This window comes from Haliotis rufescens, unplaced genomic scaffold, assembly GCF_023055435.1.
Source record: "Haliotis rufescens isolate VD_foot unplaced genomic scaffold, xgHalRufe1.0.p SCAF_1, whole genome shotgun sequence".
Lineage (NCBI taxonomy): Eukaryota > Metazoa > Mollusca > Gastropoda > Lepetellida > Haliotidae > Haliotis > Haliotis rufescens.
In genome coordinates, this window is record NW_025963779.1 from 31,624,816 (window position 1) to 31,646,829 (window position 22,014).

At 40.5% G+C, this 22,014-nt stretch overlaps 1 protein-coding gene across 3 annotated transcripts in view; it reads right to left on the reverse strand.

Annotated features, from left to right (window-relative positions):
* Nucleotides 1-2,351: 2,351 nt before the first annotated feature.
* The window catches only part of LOC124110942, a 73,590-nt gene continuing 53,927 nt past the window's right edge, over nucleotides 2,352-22,014 (reverse strand). For all 3 annotated transcript variants that reach the window (XM_046470434.2, XM_046470436.2, XM_046470435.2), the window contains one exon: nucleotides 2,352-8,244. In XM_046470434.2, coding sequence (XP_046326390.1) covers nucleotides 6,515-8,188 — 1,674 coding nt within the window. In that variant the 5' untranslated portion in view covers nucleotides 8,189-8,244 and the 3' untranslated portion in view covers nucleotides 2,352-6,514. The remainder of the gene's footprint in view (nucleotides 8,245-22,014) is intronic.

Here is a 22,014-nt window from a genome sequence, read left to right on the forward strand (position 1 = left end):
GTTTTGGTAACTAATTTTAACCATTCGTTCCTGAATAAAATATTATTCAAACTGCATTTATTTAGCTTACCTCTTGCTGAAATGTGTGGCCTGGTCAATATCAAATATCCATGTCAATGAAAACCCGGACATTAAAGGCATAACATAATTATATTTGGTACAGTAAACTACGTTTATAACGAACACGCTTATAACGAACTTACCGATATAACGAACTTATTGTTTAAACCCTGCCATTTGGTGTGTATATGCTGTATATATGCTTATAACGAACTACGGTTATTACGAACTAAAATTAGTGGTCCCTTGAGTTCGTTATAACCGTAGTTTACTGTATTATGTAAAACCAGATGTTTTATCAACCAAAACTCATGTCGTTGTTGAAATATAAAACGTCAATGCTAGAGATTATGCAAAGTTATGCCGGAATCGTAAGCATTTATAGAATTCTTGTCTGCAAGCTGGGACCTTGTAACTATTCCACCAGTAAAATGTATGTACATGTAGAACGCATTAACAGAGTATTGATGTCTGGAACGGTTACTGAACACAAAATTGCCATTTGGGATCAGAATTATGCACGCGAAGTTTTTTAATTTTTTTTAGATTGGCTTGTTTGTTTGAATGGAACGTGCTCTTTCATGTACCAATGAACAAGCTAATTTATTTTAAAAAAACAACTTAGATGCTCTGAGAACCATATGTGGCGCTGTACGGGGGTACGAACACTCTTCAATACGTAAATACATCAGTTGTTAGATGCGTGTATAGAGACTTATAGTTCATCCCTCTTCAACATGTTTGTTTGTTTTGTTTGTTTGTTGTTTAACGCCGCACTCAGCAATATTCCAGCCATACGACGGCGGTCTGTAAATAATCGAGTCTGGACGAGACAATCCGGTGATTGATATCATGAGCATTGATCCACGCAATTGGGATACGATGACATGCATCAACCAAGTCAGCGAATCTGACCACCCGATCCCGTTAGTCGCCTATGACGATAAGCATAGTCGCCTTATACGGCAAGCTTGGTTTGTTGAAGACCTATTCTACCCCGGATCTTCACGGGTCTCTTCTATTTGTAATAACATCAGTTAAAATTGTTAGCTAAATTTTGGACTGGGTGGTGTACAACCTTCTTCTATATGTAAATACATCAGTTGTTAGCTAAATGTATAGAGACTGTATAGTACATCCCTCTTCTATAAGTAAATACATCAGCTGTTGGATGAGTGAATAGACACTGGGTGATGTACCACTAATAAAGCATTGCACGGAGAAGAAGCCACGAGGGGCACAGTCTCTATGAAGTCTCTCGTCTCCCCTTATCGTTGCAGGATCCGTGACTGTGGGTTCGAATCCCAGCTTCTGAATCTTGTACTGTTAGCAAAATGTCAGGAATCACTGGTTGTTGGTTCGAATCAGAGATTCGCCATGTCTGGTCTGCCAGCACCCATATCTTCTAGCTACCTTACATTTTCTTTCGAGACGCGCGGTGATATAACTCAAAAACTATTCAAAGCGGCGCTTATCCAAACTCTCTCACTCGTAGATACAGGTGAGGTGAGGTGAGGTGAAATGGGGTTTAACGTCGTGTTAAAGATTATTGCACGTATGTAGCGACAGCCGGATTAACGCCGGTTTCATAGCGTTAGCCATGCAGCAATTTAACATGGCAACCCAAATGAGACACAGTCTCGACGCCGAGCCGACCAGTCCTTGTTATTTTCCCTTAACGCCATGCGCCAGGAAAGGTAACAACAATTACCATTTTTAACTTCTTTTGGTATGACGCGGACAGGGTTCGAACCACCGAGCTTCCGCTCTCCGGGCAGACACTCTATCCACTAGTCTACAGAGGCGGACCACTAAATGCAATATATGGAACAACCGTATACCTATTCCTAGTGCGATTACATCGTGAAGAGACCCGTGAAGATCCGGGGTAGAATAGGTCTTCAACAAACCATGCTTGCCGTAAAAGGCGACTATGCTTGTCGTACTAGGCGACTAACGGGATCGGGTGGTCAGGATCGCTGACTTGGTTGATGCATGTCATCGTATCCCAATTGCGTGGATCGATGCTCATGATGTCAATCACTGGATTGTCTGGTTCAGACTCGATTATTTACAGACCGCCGTCATATAGCTGTAATATTGCTGAGTGCGGCAAGAAACTAAACATCGGGAAGACATCTCAATCTTACCAGACATGGCATGCATGGCTGCTTAGTAAGTCCCAGTCTTACGCTGAACATCAATATGTACCATATTTAATATCGGTGTATAAAAATAAAAGAAAATAATACTATTCATCATGACTGGACATAGAACAAAAAACACCAGAATATTTTGAGATCTATTTATTTGCACGTCAACTAGACATAGCGACTTCAACACAAATGCCAAGTAACGTTGTGAAACAATAAATTATTATACCAGCTAGCATGTCAGTTCAATAACCAACACAAACGTCATACCGTTGTAGAGAAATAGACAGATAGAAACATCTACACGTCTGGGAAAGCTTCTTCAGAAATACTTCATAACAGTTAAAGCCTCTCACGGGAATGTGACAATTCCGAAACAAGTAGTTTTTAAATTATTGATTTTTATTGAATTTACAATAATTTTGGCAATCTTTAAATGAGTTTTCGCATCTTTTTACATTGGCAGTGACAGTGACAAATCTCATTCAGTGTTTACTGGACTTTTTGATTTACTGCCCTAATTCATTTCAAGTCGGGTGATATGTACACCCCTGTCAATCAGGCATAATAATAAATATCGCACTCTTAATTTACAGAAAATACAAATTTATACAAAGGATGTTGATGAGACGCCCAATACTTACACAACTGTACACACTGATATGCTTTTTTATTAGGGAATAAAGTGATTATTTTCATAAAAAACATCACTGTGTATCATTTCACTGAAGTTTATCCTACTTTTTTCAATTTGATAGATTCGTGTTTGTAAAAATAACAAACCGGTCCAAATACCATTGCCTGCAGACTCAGATTAGAGTTACTTCCCCTTGACCGTTTCTTCACTGTGTCACTAAGTCCATTTCTTCGTAAAGACTGATATGAACATACGCCCTATAAACACGAAGCAAATTGATGAACGTATTGTAAATTTACAAACATTCATTATATAAAATCGTGATGTTAATAATTACCTTTGGTGGGTTTTACAGATATTTGGCACATCGAAATCTCACTACCGCTATAAAAAAACAACCGACTGTGAAATTGACATTTGAAATAGAACGCTTATTGCAAAAATCATGTACATCACAACATTATAATCATGTTAACATCAGTCTATTAAACAATGAAATCGACAACCTTGTCTAGCCTTTGTTTTCGAATAAGATACTGACATCCTGAAGCATTGAACATGAAATATGCAGTAAGCGAGTCTAATCAATTTCAACTTTCTAGAAATGCAACTTTAGTGGTTGAGAAATGACAACGATAAATATTGAAATGTATAATGAATGACAACTCTATGACGACGGGTTATACTTGTAATGACATTAACATTATGGTACAAGACCAAAGTCAACTAACATATACACCGTAACAGCCGCGTACGCAGGCAGATTGTGACCGCAATGGGCTTCCATATTTTATATTGACTCACGTCAGCACCATATAGCTACACGATATATGCAACCAAACTAACGGGACTCAAAAACTTCAAATGTATAACAACCAGATTTAAGAAAATTAAGAACCACGATCGGTTTCATTTCTTCAATTCGAACAAGGATTTGTCCACATTTCATTTCAACATACGACGAACCTTTAAACACGATCATTTCATTAATCGGTTGTGCCCATCATCATACATATTTATGACAATGGTAACAGTAAAGGTTGAGAATACTTACTATTTTAAATGATTCCCAAATCGTAAAATTACATCACTGTCAATTTCACTGATTTGTAAAAACTTTGAAATATGTGTTCTCCATCTGGGAACATCCCTTTCAGAGGTATACGCAAAGCGCACAAATAAACGTTTACTGTGGACAATACTAAAAGTCTAAACTCGTGCAACACACGTCAAGTTTTAGTGCCACTGCTCTGACCACAATGATGTGTTGTTCAAAAAGAGCAACACGTCCAAAATACAATAAATTGTTTAAACTGCCATTTGTTGTAAATACCAACGACACGAAAAGAAATAGACAACGATGTCAATTTCCAAACACTGAAGAAAATAGAAGAAGATACAATGTTTTTGAACAAGAAAAAAGTGCTTTGCCACGCATCGGCGAAAATAGTTGTGGTCATAACAAAAAAATCTAAACGACACAGAACCGGACAGAGACTAGGTCATATGAAATGTACATATGTCTTTTTACGCCCATTCCCATGGTAACCATAACTCATTCTCATTTACGAAAGATGGAACAACCAACTTCAGTTTTAAAAAGTGTAAAACTGAAATTTACGAAAACTATGAACGCAAAAGACATCGAAACGAATCGAAAATGTATTTGTGGAAATGAAGACACGAAAAGAGAGTGAAATGGATATTCAAACATTCTAGTTTCATTCATGAGCCAATATATGACAGATGTTTCTGTGAGTTTACATATTATATTAATATGATCTGTTATTGTCTGTTCTAGCCCATATCGGAGAACCGATAGTGTTAACCTCACAGATTTATAAAAGAACAGTAGCAAGCAAAGGCGAAAAGAAATTTGTGTTGAACCTGATATTATTGGGAAAAGAGACAAGGCAAATGATGTTGCTTTTACTTTAAGCAATTTCTTTTAAAATTCAAATAAAACACTCCCGTTAAATTTCAATCGATATTTTGAAATCTGGCAAATGTCGCAAAAGTCACACGGCCAGGCTGTCAAATGAGCCTAACTGCTGGAAGCACGACACCCACGTGGAGATTTTGACAGGCGGTTAAATGATTGGAAATTGACATTATTGTAAACATTGCACAATGAGTCACCATGTCAGTGGTGTCCATTTCAGTCATAAATACCACAACGCCGTTAACATTTCTCGCTGAAGATTCAGTTTAAAAACAGGGACTTCCAGAAATAATTAATTCCTATTTCCCCATCCGTCGATATCCAGTGGTAGTGGTTCTTTTGATGTCGCTGGTATACCTTGATTAAGTGATAAATCACCGTGTAAGGATACATGTAAAATTGATACGATATTCAACATAAGTGCCACATAGACAACGCACACATATGCTGTAAAACTTTCCAGTATCTCTTCTTAAAAAAAACGTACAACTATTTCACAAATGTGACACGTTTTTTGTCATGCTTTTTTTTGCCACCATCTCAACCATTCTACCATACGTCGTTAACAACTGTTATTATAGACATTCGGTTAAACAAATAATGTTAAATGTCTGCTATGCAATGGCATTTATGTCTCGAGAACAGAAGTAGTTAAAGGCCAAAACACGAACAGCCGCGCAACTGGAGAATTGTCAAATATGTGGCCAAATCTTGGAAAATTGTCAAAGTATCTTTACAGTTAGCTTATGAGAGCCAAAAACACAGATACTGTTTACGTATGGTTGTAGGAAGAATGCCTTGCCACCTGTTTTCATTACAGGGTCGCGACAGGTACAAAATATCGACAAACTGTTAAGACCAGACGCCTAAATTGAATTTAGAAGTTTCATTACCGTTTTGGCTGTTTTATCTCAAGGTTTATGGTCTTCGAGGTATTTCGCTTCCATTAACGTTTCCAATTTTCATTTCGCCAGCTGCTGTTGATGACTGTATCATATGTAAATAAACAACTAACACTGTCGGTGTGCGATTGCTATTTTTGTTTTTTCAAAAATAACCCTTAGTAATGAATGATTTGGGGAACCAAAGTTAACCTTAGAATCTTTTGCATGTTGTTTTAAGAATTAATAATTCGTCGCGTTTCTTGAAAATCTTGTGGCTTTTCTGTCTTTTTCTTACATATTCCTTCAGTTGTATGACCTCATAAAACGTGAGTCTCCAGTTAATGGGAAAAACAAACCGCTCTCATTCAGCGAGAAGGGCAATGTTGATGAGCTGTGTCAAGGTGCTCTTCCAACACTATTACTTTCAGAAAAAAACACTAGTTGTCGTTCATGTACCTTCAAGCACCCTTCAAAAATGTGCTGTCACACTTGTACACACTGTAAACTGCCATAGCTGTCATTGCACACGTCACTTCCGGCCTCACTCTCAACAAAGCGAACCGTGCAACTCTCAGCTTCGTGCAGAAACAGCTCACTTCCGTTCCGGTCCATTCAGCACTCAAGCAATGTAAAACAGCGGTCATACAACTAATGGTTTGGATTCAATGACACCGCTCAGCTAATACAGCCTAGACGTAACATAGCACTCAAAATCCCACCAAAATTAACAGCTGTCAGGTCGAAATTACCATCACAAGATCCAAATACTTTTGATTCAAAATGGAGGACATATCCTTCAGTTACACGTATCAGCGCTGATAATTGGCTGAACCGCTAGTCATGTGGAAGAGGAAGCCAGTAGGAGAAGCGGTGAGTTTCTCTGGGCAAACCTCTTTTGCATTGTGAGCACAGCACTGTAGCTATCCTGAAGACGTTCACTCTGACACTCTAGTTTCGCTTTGAGATCATGAAGGGTTTTGAGCAAAATTTGCTTTCTGTGGATATTGAGTTGACGGTGGAATCTCATCTTCTCTTGCTGTCGGATTTTTTCTTCTTCCTGCGCCTCCTTGATTTTCTGCTCAACGATCCTCTTCTCTTGGCGAAGGAGGAAGACCTTCTCTTCCAGACTTGTTTTAATTTCTTGTAGGGTTCGACCTGACGTTTCTTCTGGATATCTGTTCGTCACGTAGCGCTCTTTCTCAATGTCATTGTCGTCCTCGACGGGAGGTTCCTCTGTTGCTGGAAGAGCTTCGCAGACACACTCTATTTCTGAAATACTGGTTAATATGGGGGTTATCTTCCCCTGGTCCGGTTCCGAGGCCTGGCAAGGTTCTGTTTGTTGATACTGATCCGGTTTGATAAACTGGAACTCATCATCAAGTTCCGTTTGTCCATCTCGTCCTAAACTCGAATATCCTGTGTCAGTCGAATCCTGCATGATATCCCGAACACAACAGTATTTTACACATTCTCCACTGGCTAGGTCAGTACTGCCTTCATCTGAACTGCCGTCAATCAGCCAGTCGGAGTCTTCATCATAATCCTCAAACTCAGTCTGCACGGCAACATCCTTCTGCACATCGTCATCCAGAAGATCTTGCAAAGAAATGTCTCTCTTCACAGACCCCTTTTCAAGCGTATCATCTAAAGCTTCCTCATACTCGAAACTTATATTATGTTCAGGCTCGCCAATATTTTCGTTACAGTTGCAGTTGTCCGTGCAAGGGGAGAGGTCAGTCGAGGCGTCTGTATCCCAGGCCGTGTAGGAATACGCTCCATCCTCTTTAAACGAGGGTAGATGGGAAAGATCCAATCTGCCGCTCCATTTGTCACGATCCAATACCCCGGATGCCTCTGTGACGTCACCTACAGCCGAATCCGGGGACGACGCTGATTGGTCGGTATCCATGAGGCTGTCGGAGGAGGTTGTAGAAAGAGTACAGCTATCCTTGATGCATAGCGACCTCAGCTTGTGGTGGATTGGGCTCAGGGGTGATGTGGTGACCGAGGAGGTGGGGCTGGACGACCCCGAGGAATTAGAGGGGGTGCTTCTGGGAGAAGGGAGCCAGGGATTGGTGCGGATCCTGGACCTGGTCTTGGGGACAGTGTTAAACTGTTTCTCACTATCGCTGCTTATGTTCGCCGCCTCATTTTTCTTGTCGGCCTCTTCTGTTTTCTGATAAGAGGAGAGGTCGTTGTAGCATGTGTATTGATCCTCGCCCAGGGAGTTATTAACACGGTAATTGTAAGTGTCAATATTAAACGTATCGATAATCTCACCGCACACCGATTTGACGGCCTGATTTAGGGCATACTCGCAGCTTCCTTCTGGTGGGCACTTGTTGTTGTTGTCATGGCAACATTCCCAGGATGCGTTGGCGTCTGGAACCTTGTTCTTGTTCTTGTTGGCGTCATAACGCTCGTTGTTCAATGTACGCTGTATCTGGTTCTGCTTCTTCTTCTTGCCGCGGACCCTTGGCAGGGAATTGGCTACAAAGTCTCTCAACTTCATCGTGCCGTGCGTCCCATGGGGGTCACGTCACCTGACCAGCGTCCACTACACTTCACCTGCAACAATAAGAAATAAACATAAATATACATGGAGCTAAGTCTTGCACAGTGTGCATGCGGGTATATCGACACATCGGTTGTAGCGAGGACACTATACAATTATAGACGTTATATGAGGTCAATAAGTGTTTATTTGGACCAGAAAAAAAGCAATATTGACCGATGATAAAGTCTACGAAAACAAGAGTTGACCTGCCATAAAATCTATAATTATTTTTGATATAATAAGATACAGAGCAATATGAAAATAATGTTAGGAGTTCACCAAACGGAGACACCTGATTGGCTACGGTTTGGGGAATACCACTTCCGGGTAATTCTCATTACATTTTTTGTAACTAAAGTCACTACCGAAAATTATCAGACCTGACTTGGAGTCCAAACGCGCCTGTCGAATATTAAAAAGTATTGTTGCACTCTCCTATTGAATAACGAAAATGTTTATTTTTCAGATAGTGAGTGAGTATGGTTTTGCGCCGCTTTTAGCAATATTCCAGCAATATCACGGCGGAGGACACCAGAAATGAGCTTCACACATTGTACCCATGTTGGGAATCGAACCCGGGTCTTCAGCGTGACGAGCGAACGCTTTAACCACTAGGCTACCCGACCGCCCCTTTATTTTTCAGATATATATCGCATTTTTAATAATTGAGCATTGACACTCATAACACAAAGCAGCCCTATGATTAATACATAGTATTACAATTAAAGGCTTGAAACTCCCCCTATCAAGGATCGACTGTAAGCCACTGTGGTAGTACATGTGGTACTTTCGTTATACTGGACTAGATTCTATAAGTATATGGTATGTCGACTTTGTACCTGGAACCGATGATCATCTCTAAGTAAATCTACGTCCCCAACTCAATAAAAAAAAACTCCCAAAATTACCCCTCTATACCAGCACTGCGGTATTTCCAACTCCTTGTGGATCTCGGCAACGCCAAAACGAGACTCTCCTGTTTTACACCTTTGAAACCTAAGCCCCCCGTTATACAGTCGCCCACATCATGCATCATTGTGAACACATTCTCTGTGGCCGGAAGCTAAATAACAACTGTGCCGTGCCTCCAGTGCTAAGCCTCACCACATCGGTGTAATTCACCAAGGAAGAAGACGCTTCCAAAAACAACCGCGACTTAAAAGAACCAGAATGTCATGTCAGATGCACAGAACATATACATATATACCCCGTCAGGCGACGTCATACAGCGTTATGCGACGTCAGATGCACAGAACATATACATATATACCCCGTCAGGCGACGTCATACAGCGTTATGCGACGTCAGATGCACAGAACATATACATATATACCCCGTCAGGCGACGTCATACAGCGTCATGCGACTTCAGATGCACAGAACATATACATATATACCCCGTCAGGCGACGTCACACAGCGTCATGCGACTTCAGATGCACAGAACATATACATATATACCCCGTCAGGCGACGTCACACAGCGTTATGCGACGTCAGATGCACAGAATATATACATATATACCCCGTCAGGCGACGTCACACAGCGTCATGCGACTTCAGATGCACAGAACATATACATATATACCCCGTCAGGCGACGTCATACAGCGTTATGCGACGTCAGATGCACAGAATATATACATATATACCCCGTCAGACGACGTCACACAGCGTTATGCGACGTCAGAAGCACCCACTACAGCGTCAGACTCCTCGTGAGGTAAAATAAATAAGTACCACAGAGCTCAGAATGACACCCACAAAATACTGCCGTGGAAATTTGACTTCAACCACATACATTAGTCTCATGATATTTCCAGCTACATTTGACATTTAGAACAAACGCTGTAGAAACCTCAGAAACCCACTCAGTTTATACCAAGGAAGTTCATAAACAAACGCAACTGTACACTTTATGAGTCAAATATCTTAAGTCGCGTGGATGAAACTTGAAAATATCAAACATCAAACATCAAAGCGGTCTTTTGCATATATTTCATACTAGAAAGGCTAATGTAATAAAAAATGTTCCGTCAACAATTGTTTTTCTCTTTCTTACATTTTAACTTACTAACATTGGTTATGTGATACAATACATCATAACTTTGAGCCACAGCTTTTGTTTGCAAAGGTTTAGTGAGAGTGTGGGCGAGTGAGTAAGTGAGTGACTTTGTAAGTATTTCAGTAATATAACGGCAAGCCAGCTACATGTGGGAGAATAGATATACAGGTCTTGGATGTTTGCCACTTTGACGAAATCCCCGGACACGAGCTTGGTACGGACAAGAAGGAAGTGTAGGTGTTCATATCGACCAAAGATAAAGAAACTAAACCCAGAAGAAACACATTATATTAAAACACCTTTTAAGGAATTCACCCATTGCATTTCTTACCACTGATTTACGTGCATATTTCTGTTTTTGATGACACAGTAATAAGTTAGATGGTTCCTCACGTGGGCGCAAATACGATGTAAAGTAGCCAGGAAGAAATACGGTCATGAAAAAATATAAGGTACAAATTCAAACGAGAAAACCCTCTTTTTAGAGCAATACAGTACGATTCACACTGTATGATACGTTGTGACCTCGGATATTGCCAAATTCGGTTATTACAAATTTAGTTCCGTAAAACATAGGAACTTAGGATTTAGGATACACCGATGTTCATGGTCCTTGACCTTCGTTTAAGCAAGACTGATTGTAGGGGCTTTTAAATATAGAAACTGACAGCTATCAAATATGTCGGCACTGTCTTAGCTATTGAATACGTCAGCAATATTTCTCCAGCTGGGCCCAGCTTGACAAAGGTGAATCAGTTGATGGAAGGTGTGTGCAGCTCATTGTGCTTACCTTAAGTAAAAAGACAGAGGTAATAAGAGTTCTGCCCCATCTGTTCCTCTCATGAGGAAGTGCAACTACAGATGGGCGCTGAGATGCCTGTTTTCTCCTGACGGTCTTGAGTTACCGTAACATCGTGGCAATTGGATTGTACACTGAGCTCATTAACAATGATGTATCGAGGGTGGTCGTGCAAGGCCGTTGGATTGTTTGTTCCCTATTAATCATAATTGTATTCTTAAACGTGAAACCAAAGAAGCAGTTTCCGTTGCTACTTGATATATGGCACTAAGCCTTCCTCTATGAAGATAATACCGGAAAACTCATAACAGGCATATGAATCATATTTTATTATTTCTTGTCGATGGGGCCATACAATGAGTGAGTGAGTGAGTTGGGTTTAACGCCGCTTTTATCAGTTTTCCAGTTATATCACAGCGTGTCAGTTTAATGTGAGAGGAAAGCCCGAAGTGATGCAGGCCTCAGACGTTTACCACTTCGGTGAAACCCACGAGCACGGGTTTGGTGCTGACAAACCTAGAAACATAATCAGGGCGAACCGGGATTCGAACCCACAAACATAGGTTTCTGGCGTGCCCAAAGGGACGTAATTCTGCACACCGAATCGCGGCGCCTTAGACGACTGGGCCCCTCCATACATTGAAAAAGTAAGTTGTTAGTTCAGTTATTGAGGGACGATGTTAGTTTTGTTTATCGCCGCTTTGAACAATAATTTATTTATATCATCTGAATGTTAAGGAAAAGACCAATATAGATATTTACCACTTTGGCGAAACAAGCATAGGTGTGGTGATGACAGACCAAGGATCAAGGATCATAGTCTGGCGAATTTGGGATTCAAACCCAAAGATTAGCTCACCCAGGCACGGCTAAGTGACATACATTGAATTGCGATGTCTTAGACAACTGAACTACCCGTGTAAGATGTTACAGAGATTTGACACACGGAAAGATCTGAAAATCTACACACGGAGGCAGTGGTGAAACAAACAGTAGACGGGTGAGTAACGATACTTCGAGAACCTGTTTCAGTTATGTGACGCGTCAGCTCAAGGGAAGCAACTCGTTTATGTCTACCACGTTTGTGAAACTAACTCGGAGGTTATGGTACCGACACACCTAAGTTCAAAATCGCTGCGAAACTGGGGTTCTAACCTGCTACCACTAGCTCCTGAACAATGAGAAACGATATTTTCGGAATTATAGTTGGCCTCCCCTGGCTCAAGTTGTTAGCTAGGAGTTGTTGAAAGTACGTTAAAATGTGCTTCGGTGATTATTCATATTCGACAGTAAACGTCTGAAATGGTAACTTACTTATATATTAGAACCAAGTTGGGGAAATACGGTAGCAATAACTCCGTCCCATGCATTGACGTCAGATTAAGGGATATAGGATTTCTTGCCTCGCGTGAACAGCTTTTCTGGCAGACGATCAAATTGAGCAGACGACACTCATCGTCTGCAAGCAAGCATTTGGCGGGAAAACGTCAAACCAGAAGGTGAGAAGGTGCTAATATACAAGGATAATAAACATAACAGAAAAAGAAAGTGTTGCTGTAGTATACACCTTGTCTAGGAACATGAGCATTACTTCATGTCTGTCGAAGCAGGCGAAATCCTGACAGCAGAAGTCAACAGATGATGGCGGTTTAGACGTGTGGATAATTTGATTGGGAGATACATGTCTAATGGGACTGGAGGCAAATACATCATTGATGCGAGTCATAAGGCAGGTACACAAATAACTCGTGACATGTGGTACGTGTAGATACAATACTGCTGGGACAGCAATCACTGCAACCGCGATTATCTGGTATTGTATCTCTATTCTATAATGATAAATATCCTGGACCAATTCATCAACATAACCTCGTTTCGTAAGTGACGCCAACACCTTAATCGTAAACTCTCATACAAACCTAGAGCATATATTTTATTCAAATCAACACCAATTGCAATCTCATCTCCTTCTTCTTTCGTGCAGCCTATACTCTTCCAAATTGTAAACGTCTCAGACCTGCATCACTTCGGGCTATCCTCCCATACCAAGCAAACACGCCGTGATATAACTGGAATACTGTTCAAAACGGTCTTAAACCTAACTCACTCACTCACGATACTCATCATTCAGATCAGAAATAAGGAGACATGAGAGGTCATTAATACTCAAGGGTTACTTCATATAAGTATCTTAGTTAACCTTATACGTAACCTATATTTCTTCCTCCATCGCCCCTGACACAGCTGAGCATAAAGTTTACCTCGTTCGTGCGGGTAATTTGATTGCACGGCCATTTGTAGAGTTGTGTCGTGCGAACCTTGCTCAAAACGAAGCTATGTTGGTGAATGGGTTCAGGGTATTTATGATAATGGAATGATACATTACAATGGGTAATCGAGGATGCAGTCAAAACCTTAGTAGAAATATTCGCCATACTGGCGATTTGCAGCCTTGTAATATTAACTAAATTTGACAAACTGTTTCCAGTCTAGATCATGATCTGAATAAGAATTGACACAAGTCACTTCAATGGAAGAGACTAAAGCCGTAACAAAGAACTCGTTATGAGCATAAACGTATCAAAAGACCGCACAGACAGACTTCCGGGAAGTGTATAAGACACAATACACTAAAAATCTCTTAGATACAAGTACAAAGATCTTGCATCGTGTCTACCGCTGCTAACAGGCTTCATATTTCGGCGAAGAGATAGACAGCCTTATACATGCCTACAAAGGTGACCCCATCAACATTATGCTTTGCGAGACATTTCCCTACAACTATCGACAGACTCTGATAGATGAAAGGGGTTAGTTCAATGCAGATATTCCGCCTAGACAAATAAGTCGAGACACTGGCCCTTCCGAACGTCGATGCATGAGCACAGACTAATTCCAGCAGCACTTAAAAGCAAGTGGTCTGGTAAAAATCGAAGTGCATTAATCACATATGATACTGTTTGGCAAATAACATAAATTGGGAGAGTCTAGGGAGCAGGACTCCCGATATCGATATTCAGAAATTGGAGTCTGTAGTGACATCGTGAAGAGGGCTACTAGGGCAGAAGAGTCTTGGATTGAGGGGAATTACGGAAATCACGTCTTGAGTCGGATAGATCTGTAGAAGTAGTATTGATACAATGTTCTTCTACCCTAGTGAACTCCTGTCCGGAAGTTTCTCCGTTTCTGTACTTATTAAGGCTGAAATTGCTTTGAAAGTTATATACCGTGTCTTATATGTTATAAACCCATCTGATCGTGCAGCTTCTAACATTCTCGTCACATCCTCTCCCTTTAAAACTACAACGTATGGTGATGCATCACGAAATGATATTTGTCTTCATGTGCATCATCTGAATAGGTCTTCATACACGGAAAGTGTAACCACTGGTTCAGTCTGGTATCTTTTTTGATGCACCATGAAACGATATTGGTCTTCATGAGCAATATATGAGTAGGTCTTCATACAAGGAAAGTGTAACCACTGGTTCAGTCTGGTATCTTTTTTTATGCATCATGAAACGATATTGGTCTTCATGAGCAATATATGAATAGGTCTTCATATAAGGAAAGTGTAACTATACTGATTCCATCTAGGATCTATTTTTATGCATCATGAAACGATATTTGTCTTCATGAGCAATATATGAATAGGTCTTCATATAAGGAAAGTGTAACTCTACTGATTCCATCTAGGATCTATTTTGATGCATCATGAAACGATATTGGTATTCATGAGCAATATATGAATAGGTCTTCATATAAGGAAAGTGTAACTTCTGGTTCAGTCTGGGGTCTATTTTGATGCATCATGAAATAATAATGGTCTTCATGAGCAATATACGAATAGGTCTTCATATCAGGACACATTCAGTATTGGTTCGTTCAGGCGCAGTTCAATAACACATATACACTTTCTGAGACGTACACGTTCCATCGTTCGGAAAGTCGGACTAACGGTATAAGAACTTTTAGTTTTCGAATTCGGACTGAAGGGGTCCATTGTAGGTCGCATACTGATAGCGTTACGAAGAAAATCAAAATTCCCTTGGACAATGTCATACATTTTGGACATGATGTAAAAATCATTGTTGTCCACTAGCCCTTTCGTTTATATCATTATCTTTATCACGCCCCGAAGTCCAATAGAAAGGTTTACTTAAGACATTCAAAATAACTAACTTATTAGTCCTTATTCTACACCCTTGCGTCCAAGATAACACCATGTGACTCTCTTTGTCAGAAACCTTCTACAAACATTAATCACGTGCATCACACATTTCCTTGAACTCGCAGTGATTTAAAATATCGTTCAAAACATTATGGAAAATTCGCGTGTCAACTTTACCTTAACCCAGCTTAACAAAAGAGCTTCTGGAAAAAGATGCGACTCTTTCCAAAGGGACTTATTCTCTTTGTGCAGTGTCTGTGCCACAATACCATTTTCGTGTGAAGACCTGTCAGCGCGTTAACAAATGTCTTTTTTCCTTTCAACAACCCAAGGAACCAAGCTCTTTTAATCACGTGACACTACCAAGAGGAACAATCAATTGATTTCTTTTCGTCTGCATTTACGTAATCGGGGGCCATCGGCTTAAGACTCACGACGGGAATGCTTCCTTCCGGATGACTCTGGGCTGATGATCCAGTAAGACCTCACTTCGGCGTAATGTCATTTGTGTGTTTTGAGAAACACTGACGTCGCCCTTCAGGGGAGACAGATTGACAGGCACGATTGGACATGTTGATGGCCCTACTCAAATGATGCAATAGTCAGACGATGGGCCAGGCGTTCTCTGTGATAAGGTTACTCGATGGTATGGTGGCCTTATGGATTCCTGGCACTGTAATGTCGTAACCATGTGGTCAAAACATCAAGTGTTTTGACTTCTTGAGATCTTTTTAGAGGTATACATGCATAATTTAAAATGCCAGAGAATAGACAGTCTTGGATATCTGCCGAAACAAATGTAAAAGCGTAAAAGGCAAATATAGTGAAATTATATGACTAGACCACTGAAGAACCATGGATGTTGTAAAGGCCATCTCTCTGATATCTCACTCTGATTTTAATGAGATTGGTCCAAAAATCATGCCAGTGTTTGGCTTCTTTATATGTTTGCTATACCGTTAAACCTTCACAAACATGATGTATCTTAAAGGTCCCGGTAAAACCGATGCCGACGCCCTGGTCACTTCGCTAGTCTCGAACTGAGGATTACTCGACCCGTGCTCGTGGTTTTACCAAACGGTTGAAACGTCTAAGACCTGCATTATCTTGGGCTTTCATCCCTCATCAAGCTGACACGCCGTGCTATAATGTTTAAATAACGTTTAATGTGTTTTTTGCTTCGTAATGATCAATATTCGCTTGAGCTGTTTGTTTTTAGCTTCGAAGACGCCTGGTGTTTATATTAACTAAAACACGTTACTTGAACCTTTTGACGATAACACTCATAACCCGAAAAAGAAAATCAAACCTGATCGACCAGGCGTGTACAGTCTGAACAACTATGCTAAATATATGATGTATTTGAAACTTTCCCCAGTGAGCACGTACATGGCCCACGTTAAAACAATTGACCTATTTCTGATTGGATACACACATTTCTGTTGCTAGGTTACAACGATACCCCGATCCATCGATCTCCGTCGTTATTTGATACGATTCTCATAAACCATGTACACCGAAACGCTCGATTTATTACCAATCTAGCGTTGACGGTTTGTCTCTTGGGGAAGGACGGCCATTAAAGAACGATATCTCTGTAGATGATGAATGAAGATGAAGCATATTGCAGGAACTACTTCATGTAAGAGGAATCAATTACAGCACCGTGCTTCATTAGTTTGACCGAGGCTCTCGCTTATACAACATGCTATTCGGACTACTGGGTTATATAACGGTAATGGTCGTCATAGAATTACGATCTTCAGAGTGTATTTTGACATTGTCTCACATTGAAGTTATAGGACTGCTATTGAACACGTAATGCGGCACTCGTCTGGCAGAACATCGCATTATGGTTGTCGTAAGGAGCTGGTTACATCGTCCATATGGCGATATTTGACCTTCCAGTAATATACCATGGTCGATGTAGTTGGTACCAATCATTTAATCGCACATCCATTACTTCGGTATTCTAAAATATACACTCTGTCAGTAATTCGATGCTTTGTTTAAAACAATTTTACGTTATGGTACCGGAAGATTTCTTCTTTATGTAACATTAGTCATCGACTCGAAGTCGACATATCGGATAAGACGAGCTTCCAGCATCCATATTTGCCTCATTATGCCTAATACCCATTTTCAGTCCGATCGGATGTAAGGATTTCATCTGGGTGATAGTTGCATTTGTATAACCACATACGATCGGTTAGTTGTAATAAATTAATAATAGTGTTTGCATTTCTATTACTTATGATAGAAATAGCATACAATGTGTACTGCTCCACATTCACATAATATTATTAGATTGCTTCAATATTTACTCAACCAATATCACCACCGTGCTTGTCCTGAAAACCTGAAATCGCTATATATGTGAGGGTAAATACACTTCGCGTTAACATACTGTTACTGTAACTATCTCCTACAAATGTAGTTCCATACATCTAAAAAAGACAATGGGGTATGGTAAACATATCTGTACACCATTACAAGCATTAAATCCACAAGATACAGAAACAGTAAGGGGGAAAAACAACGCCCTTGGCGCAGATTAGTTTAACGTGCTAATTTCCAAACAATATTCGGCTAAATTAAGGCAGGGAAAATCTGTGGCTTCCTTGCCTCGGGGAAATAGCGAGGCGATTGTCGCGGAATCTCAGAAATGTAATAAAGAGAAAATGAATTGCAATCATTAGGCTAAAAATCGATATTTAAAGAATAAGGCTAACGAAGCGTGTGCTGTCATGGCGCTCCGTGGGCCTGCTCATCTCGGGAAGTCTCAGAGGTGGATGAGAGCCGTGTGAAGGGTCCAAATGTCACTTTGGCATAATATTTCTTGTTTAAAAGATTTTTTTGGACACTTGTAATCATAAGAGTAATTTGTATTTTAAATTACGTGTTTCGATGGAGTCAACAGAACAGCATAAAATTATAATTAAACCTAACACATCATTCGCGAATGATTAATTCTGTATCGCCAGATAACGTCCAGTGATGCGCAGGTTTTAATGAAATGAATAAATGACTGACGTTGAAGTGAATAAAATTCAACAGATGACAACTTAATTTCCAAAACTTTGAAGTACTGAAATGACAACAGCCATCAATGTTGTATTTACCAGTACCACCTACGCTGGTATTTGTTAAATCCCGTCTTTATTTTTCGTTACACGACATAACGTATTGTAATTGTTAAGTGAATGTTCAGGGACTTCAAATCTGGTCCTTAGAACAGTTCCCAAACGTTCAGACAACAAATGATATCGGGGATATTAAATGGGTTGCCACAGAGAAATTTATGATTATTGACAGCATCAATGTGTCAATCCGTTTTTCATTATTCGTGAGTCATAGCGCAGTATTTTGAATCATTCATTGTATTTTGCCACAAAACAGCTCAAACCAATTATTTTATATCAAAAGAAGAAACCTCGCGTTAACTTCACACCAGATTACTAAAGTCATGAAAACCGTTAAGATATATTTGCTTGGTTCAATGAAAATAGTGCATCGTGCTTTTTGTAGGGTTTCCGTGATGTGGCTGATTTATCGGAAGGTAATTACGAACAGCACTATCAGCAAATAAAACCATTAATCGAGACTTGGTATTAGTTCTTTCAGTGTTGGAAAGTCAATAACACGATGTGATATTGTATGATGGAAAAGCGATGTGATTTTTCTCATAAGTTTTGTGTCGTCACAGGTGGTGTCATGGGGGCAAGAAATGTGTGTTTACGTCTGTGTTTAGTGACTTTTAACGCGGATTATAACTATTTTCAAGAATTCAAAATATCAATATTAAACATTTCTAAGACGTGGATCTAACACTGGATGTTATAAGATACTACAAAGAGTAGACTGATTTTACGAAACGGTGTCCGAATGTTTGTATTTACAAAGCTACAGCGAGAAAATTACACGATTTCTGGCATGCGTTTCTTACAGGTGAAAAGACATCAGGTAATAATCGCTTCAATGTCAATAATGTGCCGATATTTGAAGCTGCGCGGTAAGCTAACGATGTGAACATGACGTCATGACAAATTGTGACGTCATTACGCACATCTCGTCAGTCTTATGTGTCGGATATACGTACGCTGTGCTGTACGGTAAGTAAAATATTTATTACACCGACGATTGAATGTGGATTTTCAACTCACTATCTTGTCCCATGGATAATAAATATTAGTATAACCCAAGTAGTGAGTGAGTATGGTTTTACGCCGCTTTTAGCAATATTCCAGCAATATCACGGCGGGGGACACCAGAAATGGGCTTCAAGAAATGAACCCATGTCGGGAATCGAACCCGGGTCTTCGACGTGATGAGCGAACGCTTTAACCATTAGGCTACCCGACCGCCCCATATAACCCAAATAAGGGGGTATTACTTCAGACGTACCAGCTCAGAGAAGGAGAGAAGTAATCCATGAGATTCTAATGTCGGATTTCGTAGTCTTCGCACATAGATAACGCCGTTGGCCTTTAGCTATGGCTGTCTTCCCGACTTACAATGTTTCTATTCGTGAGTGGGTAAAAGAGCGACGTTTCAGTTACATCATCTTGATGTGGTGGAAAGTCCCCAGTGGTGGTACAAATGGGGGTTAATAGGGTCTAGAGTTTGTAAACTATGGTAATAATATGCAAATGTCCCTTTTAAAGAATCAGATATTGGACAGTGTATACCGCTGTCGTTAGATTAGGGATATGACGCAGGAGCCGGAACGTAATCTAACCTGGATCAAACCAGTGGTCAATAGTGTGAACAACTGTCCAAATCGACGACACACTCGGTTTAAAAGGTCAAATCTTCTTCCATAGAGTGTCACCCATCCAGGTATTATGTCATGCACTGCATGCTTGGGACACCCGATCCACAATATATTCCTCTCCGATCCACATTATATTCGTCTCTTACGACAAGCATATGTGTACTCGGATTGTGTTCTACGCTGTGAATGGCATTCCTCAGATGAGCTCCCTACAATTCCTGTAGTCACAAAACTGTGTCTTCATCAGCTATTGCTGTCAAGGATTTAAGATCCAATCAAAGAATCCTTTGATGTCATCACGATCCACTGAGATTCCATACAGTTTAATTCCATTACTTCATGCAATGTGCTGTCTATACGATTTCACCGAATTTCGTTCCAATCAATACATGCTTATCTGTCGTTATAAAACGGGAGGAATTATTCTTGAGCGAGTAAAGAAGTTAAATGCTGTTTGATAAGGCAGAGAGACACTTGACAGATCATGCGTGCTCATTTCAGTGAAATTAACAAGGCAATTGACGTATGACAATCAACAGCTGGTCCACGTTCCCTTATTACGCCAGTGTTAACACTGCGTGAACATTAATCATTCATCTTGCAGTCACCAGTGGGGGCTTTGCTCCAGCAACCAACATCGTAAGCAAACTATCTCAATTATGCCAAAGCCGCTGAGAAAAGTGTTATGTAACATTTGCGGCGAGTTGGGAGAAAGTTGTCTGGCAAATGACGTTTGGTCACGGAATCATTGATTAGCTGTGAGGGATGAGGAAGCTGACGTTAGCGCAGGATCTGAAACTGGGTGTTTAAAGTATCAGTGGCAAATTAACACTGATACGTGGAACATTACCCGATATCACATAAAAGCTTTGCCTGTTAAAAAGATGACGATGAATACCGTTTGGTGGCGTGAGTTTTCTTTCTCGTGTTTCTGTTACGTTTCTTGATTATTGGATGAAATGGTTCATGTCGATAGATACTGAGTCATGATTATATGAAATTTTCAGATAATCATAAAGCCTTCTTGTTCTGGAAACAAGTGACGTGGCTATATCTGACTCGCTTGAACCGCAAGGAACTGGCTGCTTATGTCGAAATTACCCATTTGAACCATAGCGTTTAGCGATCTTTCTTCGTTTTTTTCAAGAATACGAATAGAGGTTTGGTGATGGGGGATGAATGTGTGCACCGGTGGCAGGTGCCGTGGAGTGAGAGGATGTTGGGATGAGTTAGGGGCGAGGTGATGTTGAGTGTTGAAGCGCATCTTCCTGAGGCAAGGGAGTTAACTAACTGTAAAAGTCCAGTTTAAAGCCTTGCCAAATTAGGCTGGAATGTCTGGGCTCGCACGCAGCGCCACTAGTGGCTATTATGTCCCTTCTATGTCCCTCCCATTGACCAATCAGATTCTACCTCTCGTATCACTTGCATTTTTTTCAAATAACATATTGTGAAGACGATCTGATCGATAATCAAGATCTATATTGTAATAAAAAGGGTTTTACTTCGGGTAAGCACCTTGATTAAAAACATGAAAAAATTGGAAAATAGCTGTTGACGTTTAGTTGACGGTTAACATGTTTTGCAAATACTGCAATGACCGAAATGTGCACGGCAGTTTACGTACCGGATGTCGATTTCGTTACGCGGTTTTGATTGGACTATGCATAGACTCGTTAATCCAGCTCAAATATAACGCCATAATTCCAGCTTAGTTCGGCAAGAATGGAAACTGGACTTCTGCAGTCAGTTAACACCCTTGCCTCGGGAAGCTGGTTAAAGCGATGTCAGGCTACATTGGGACTAGGTGATGCTGGGCTGCGTTGAGGCGACGGGAAGTTGGGATACGTTGGGGTGAAGTTGGTCTACGTTGAGGGACAGTGAGGTTGGGATGCGTTCGGGCAAAGTGATGTTAGGCTGCATTGGGGCAAGGTGATGTTGAGTGGAGTTGGCTGAAGTGATGTGTGGCTGCGTTGGGG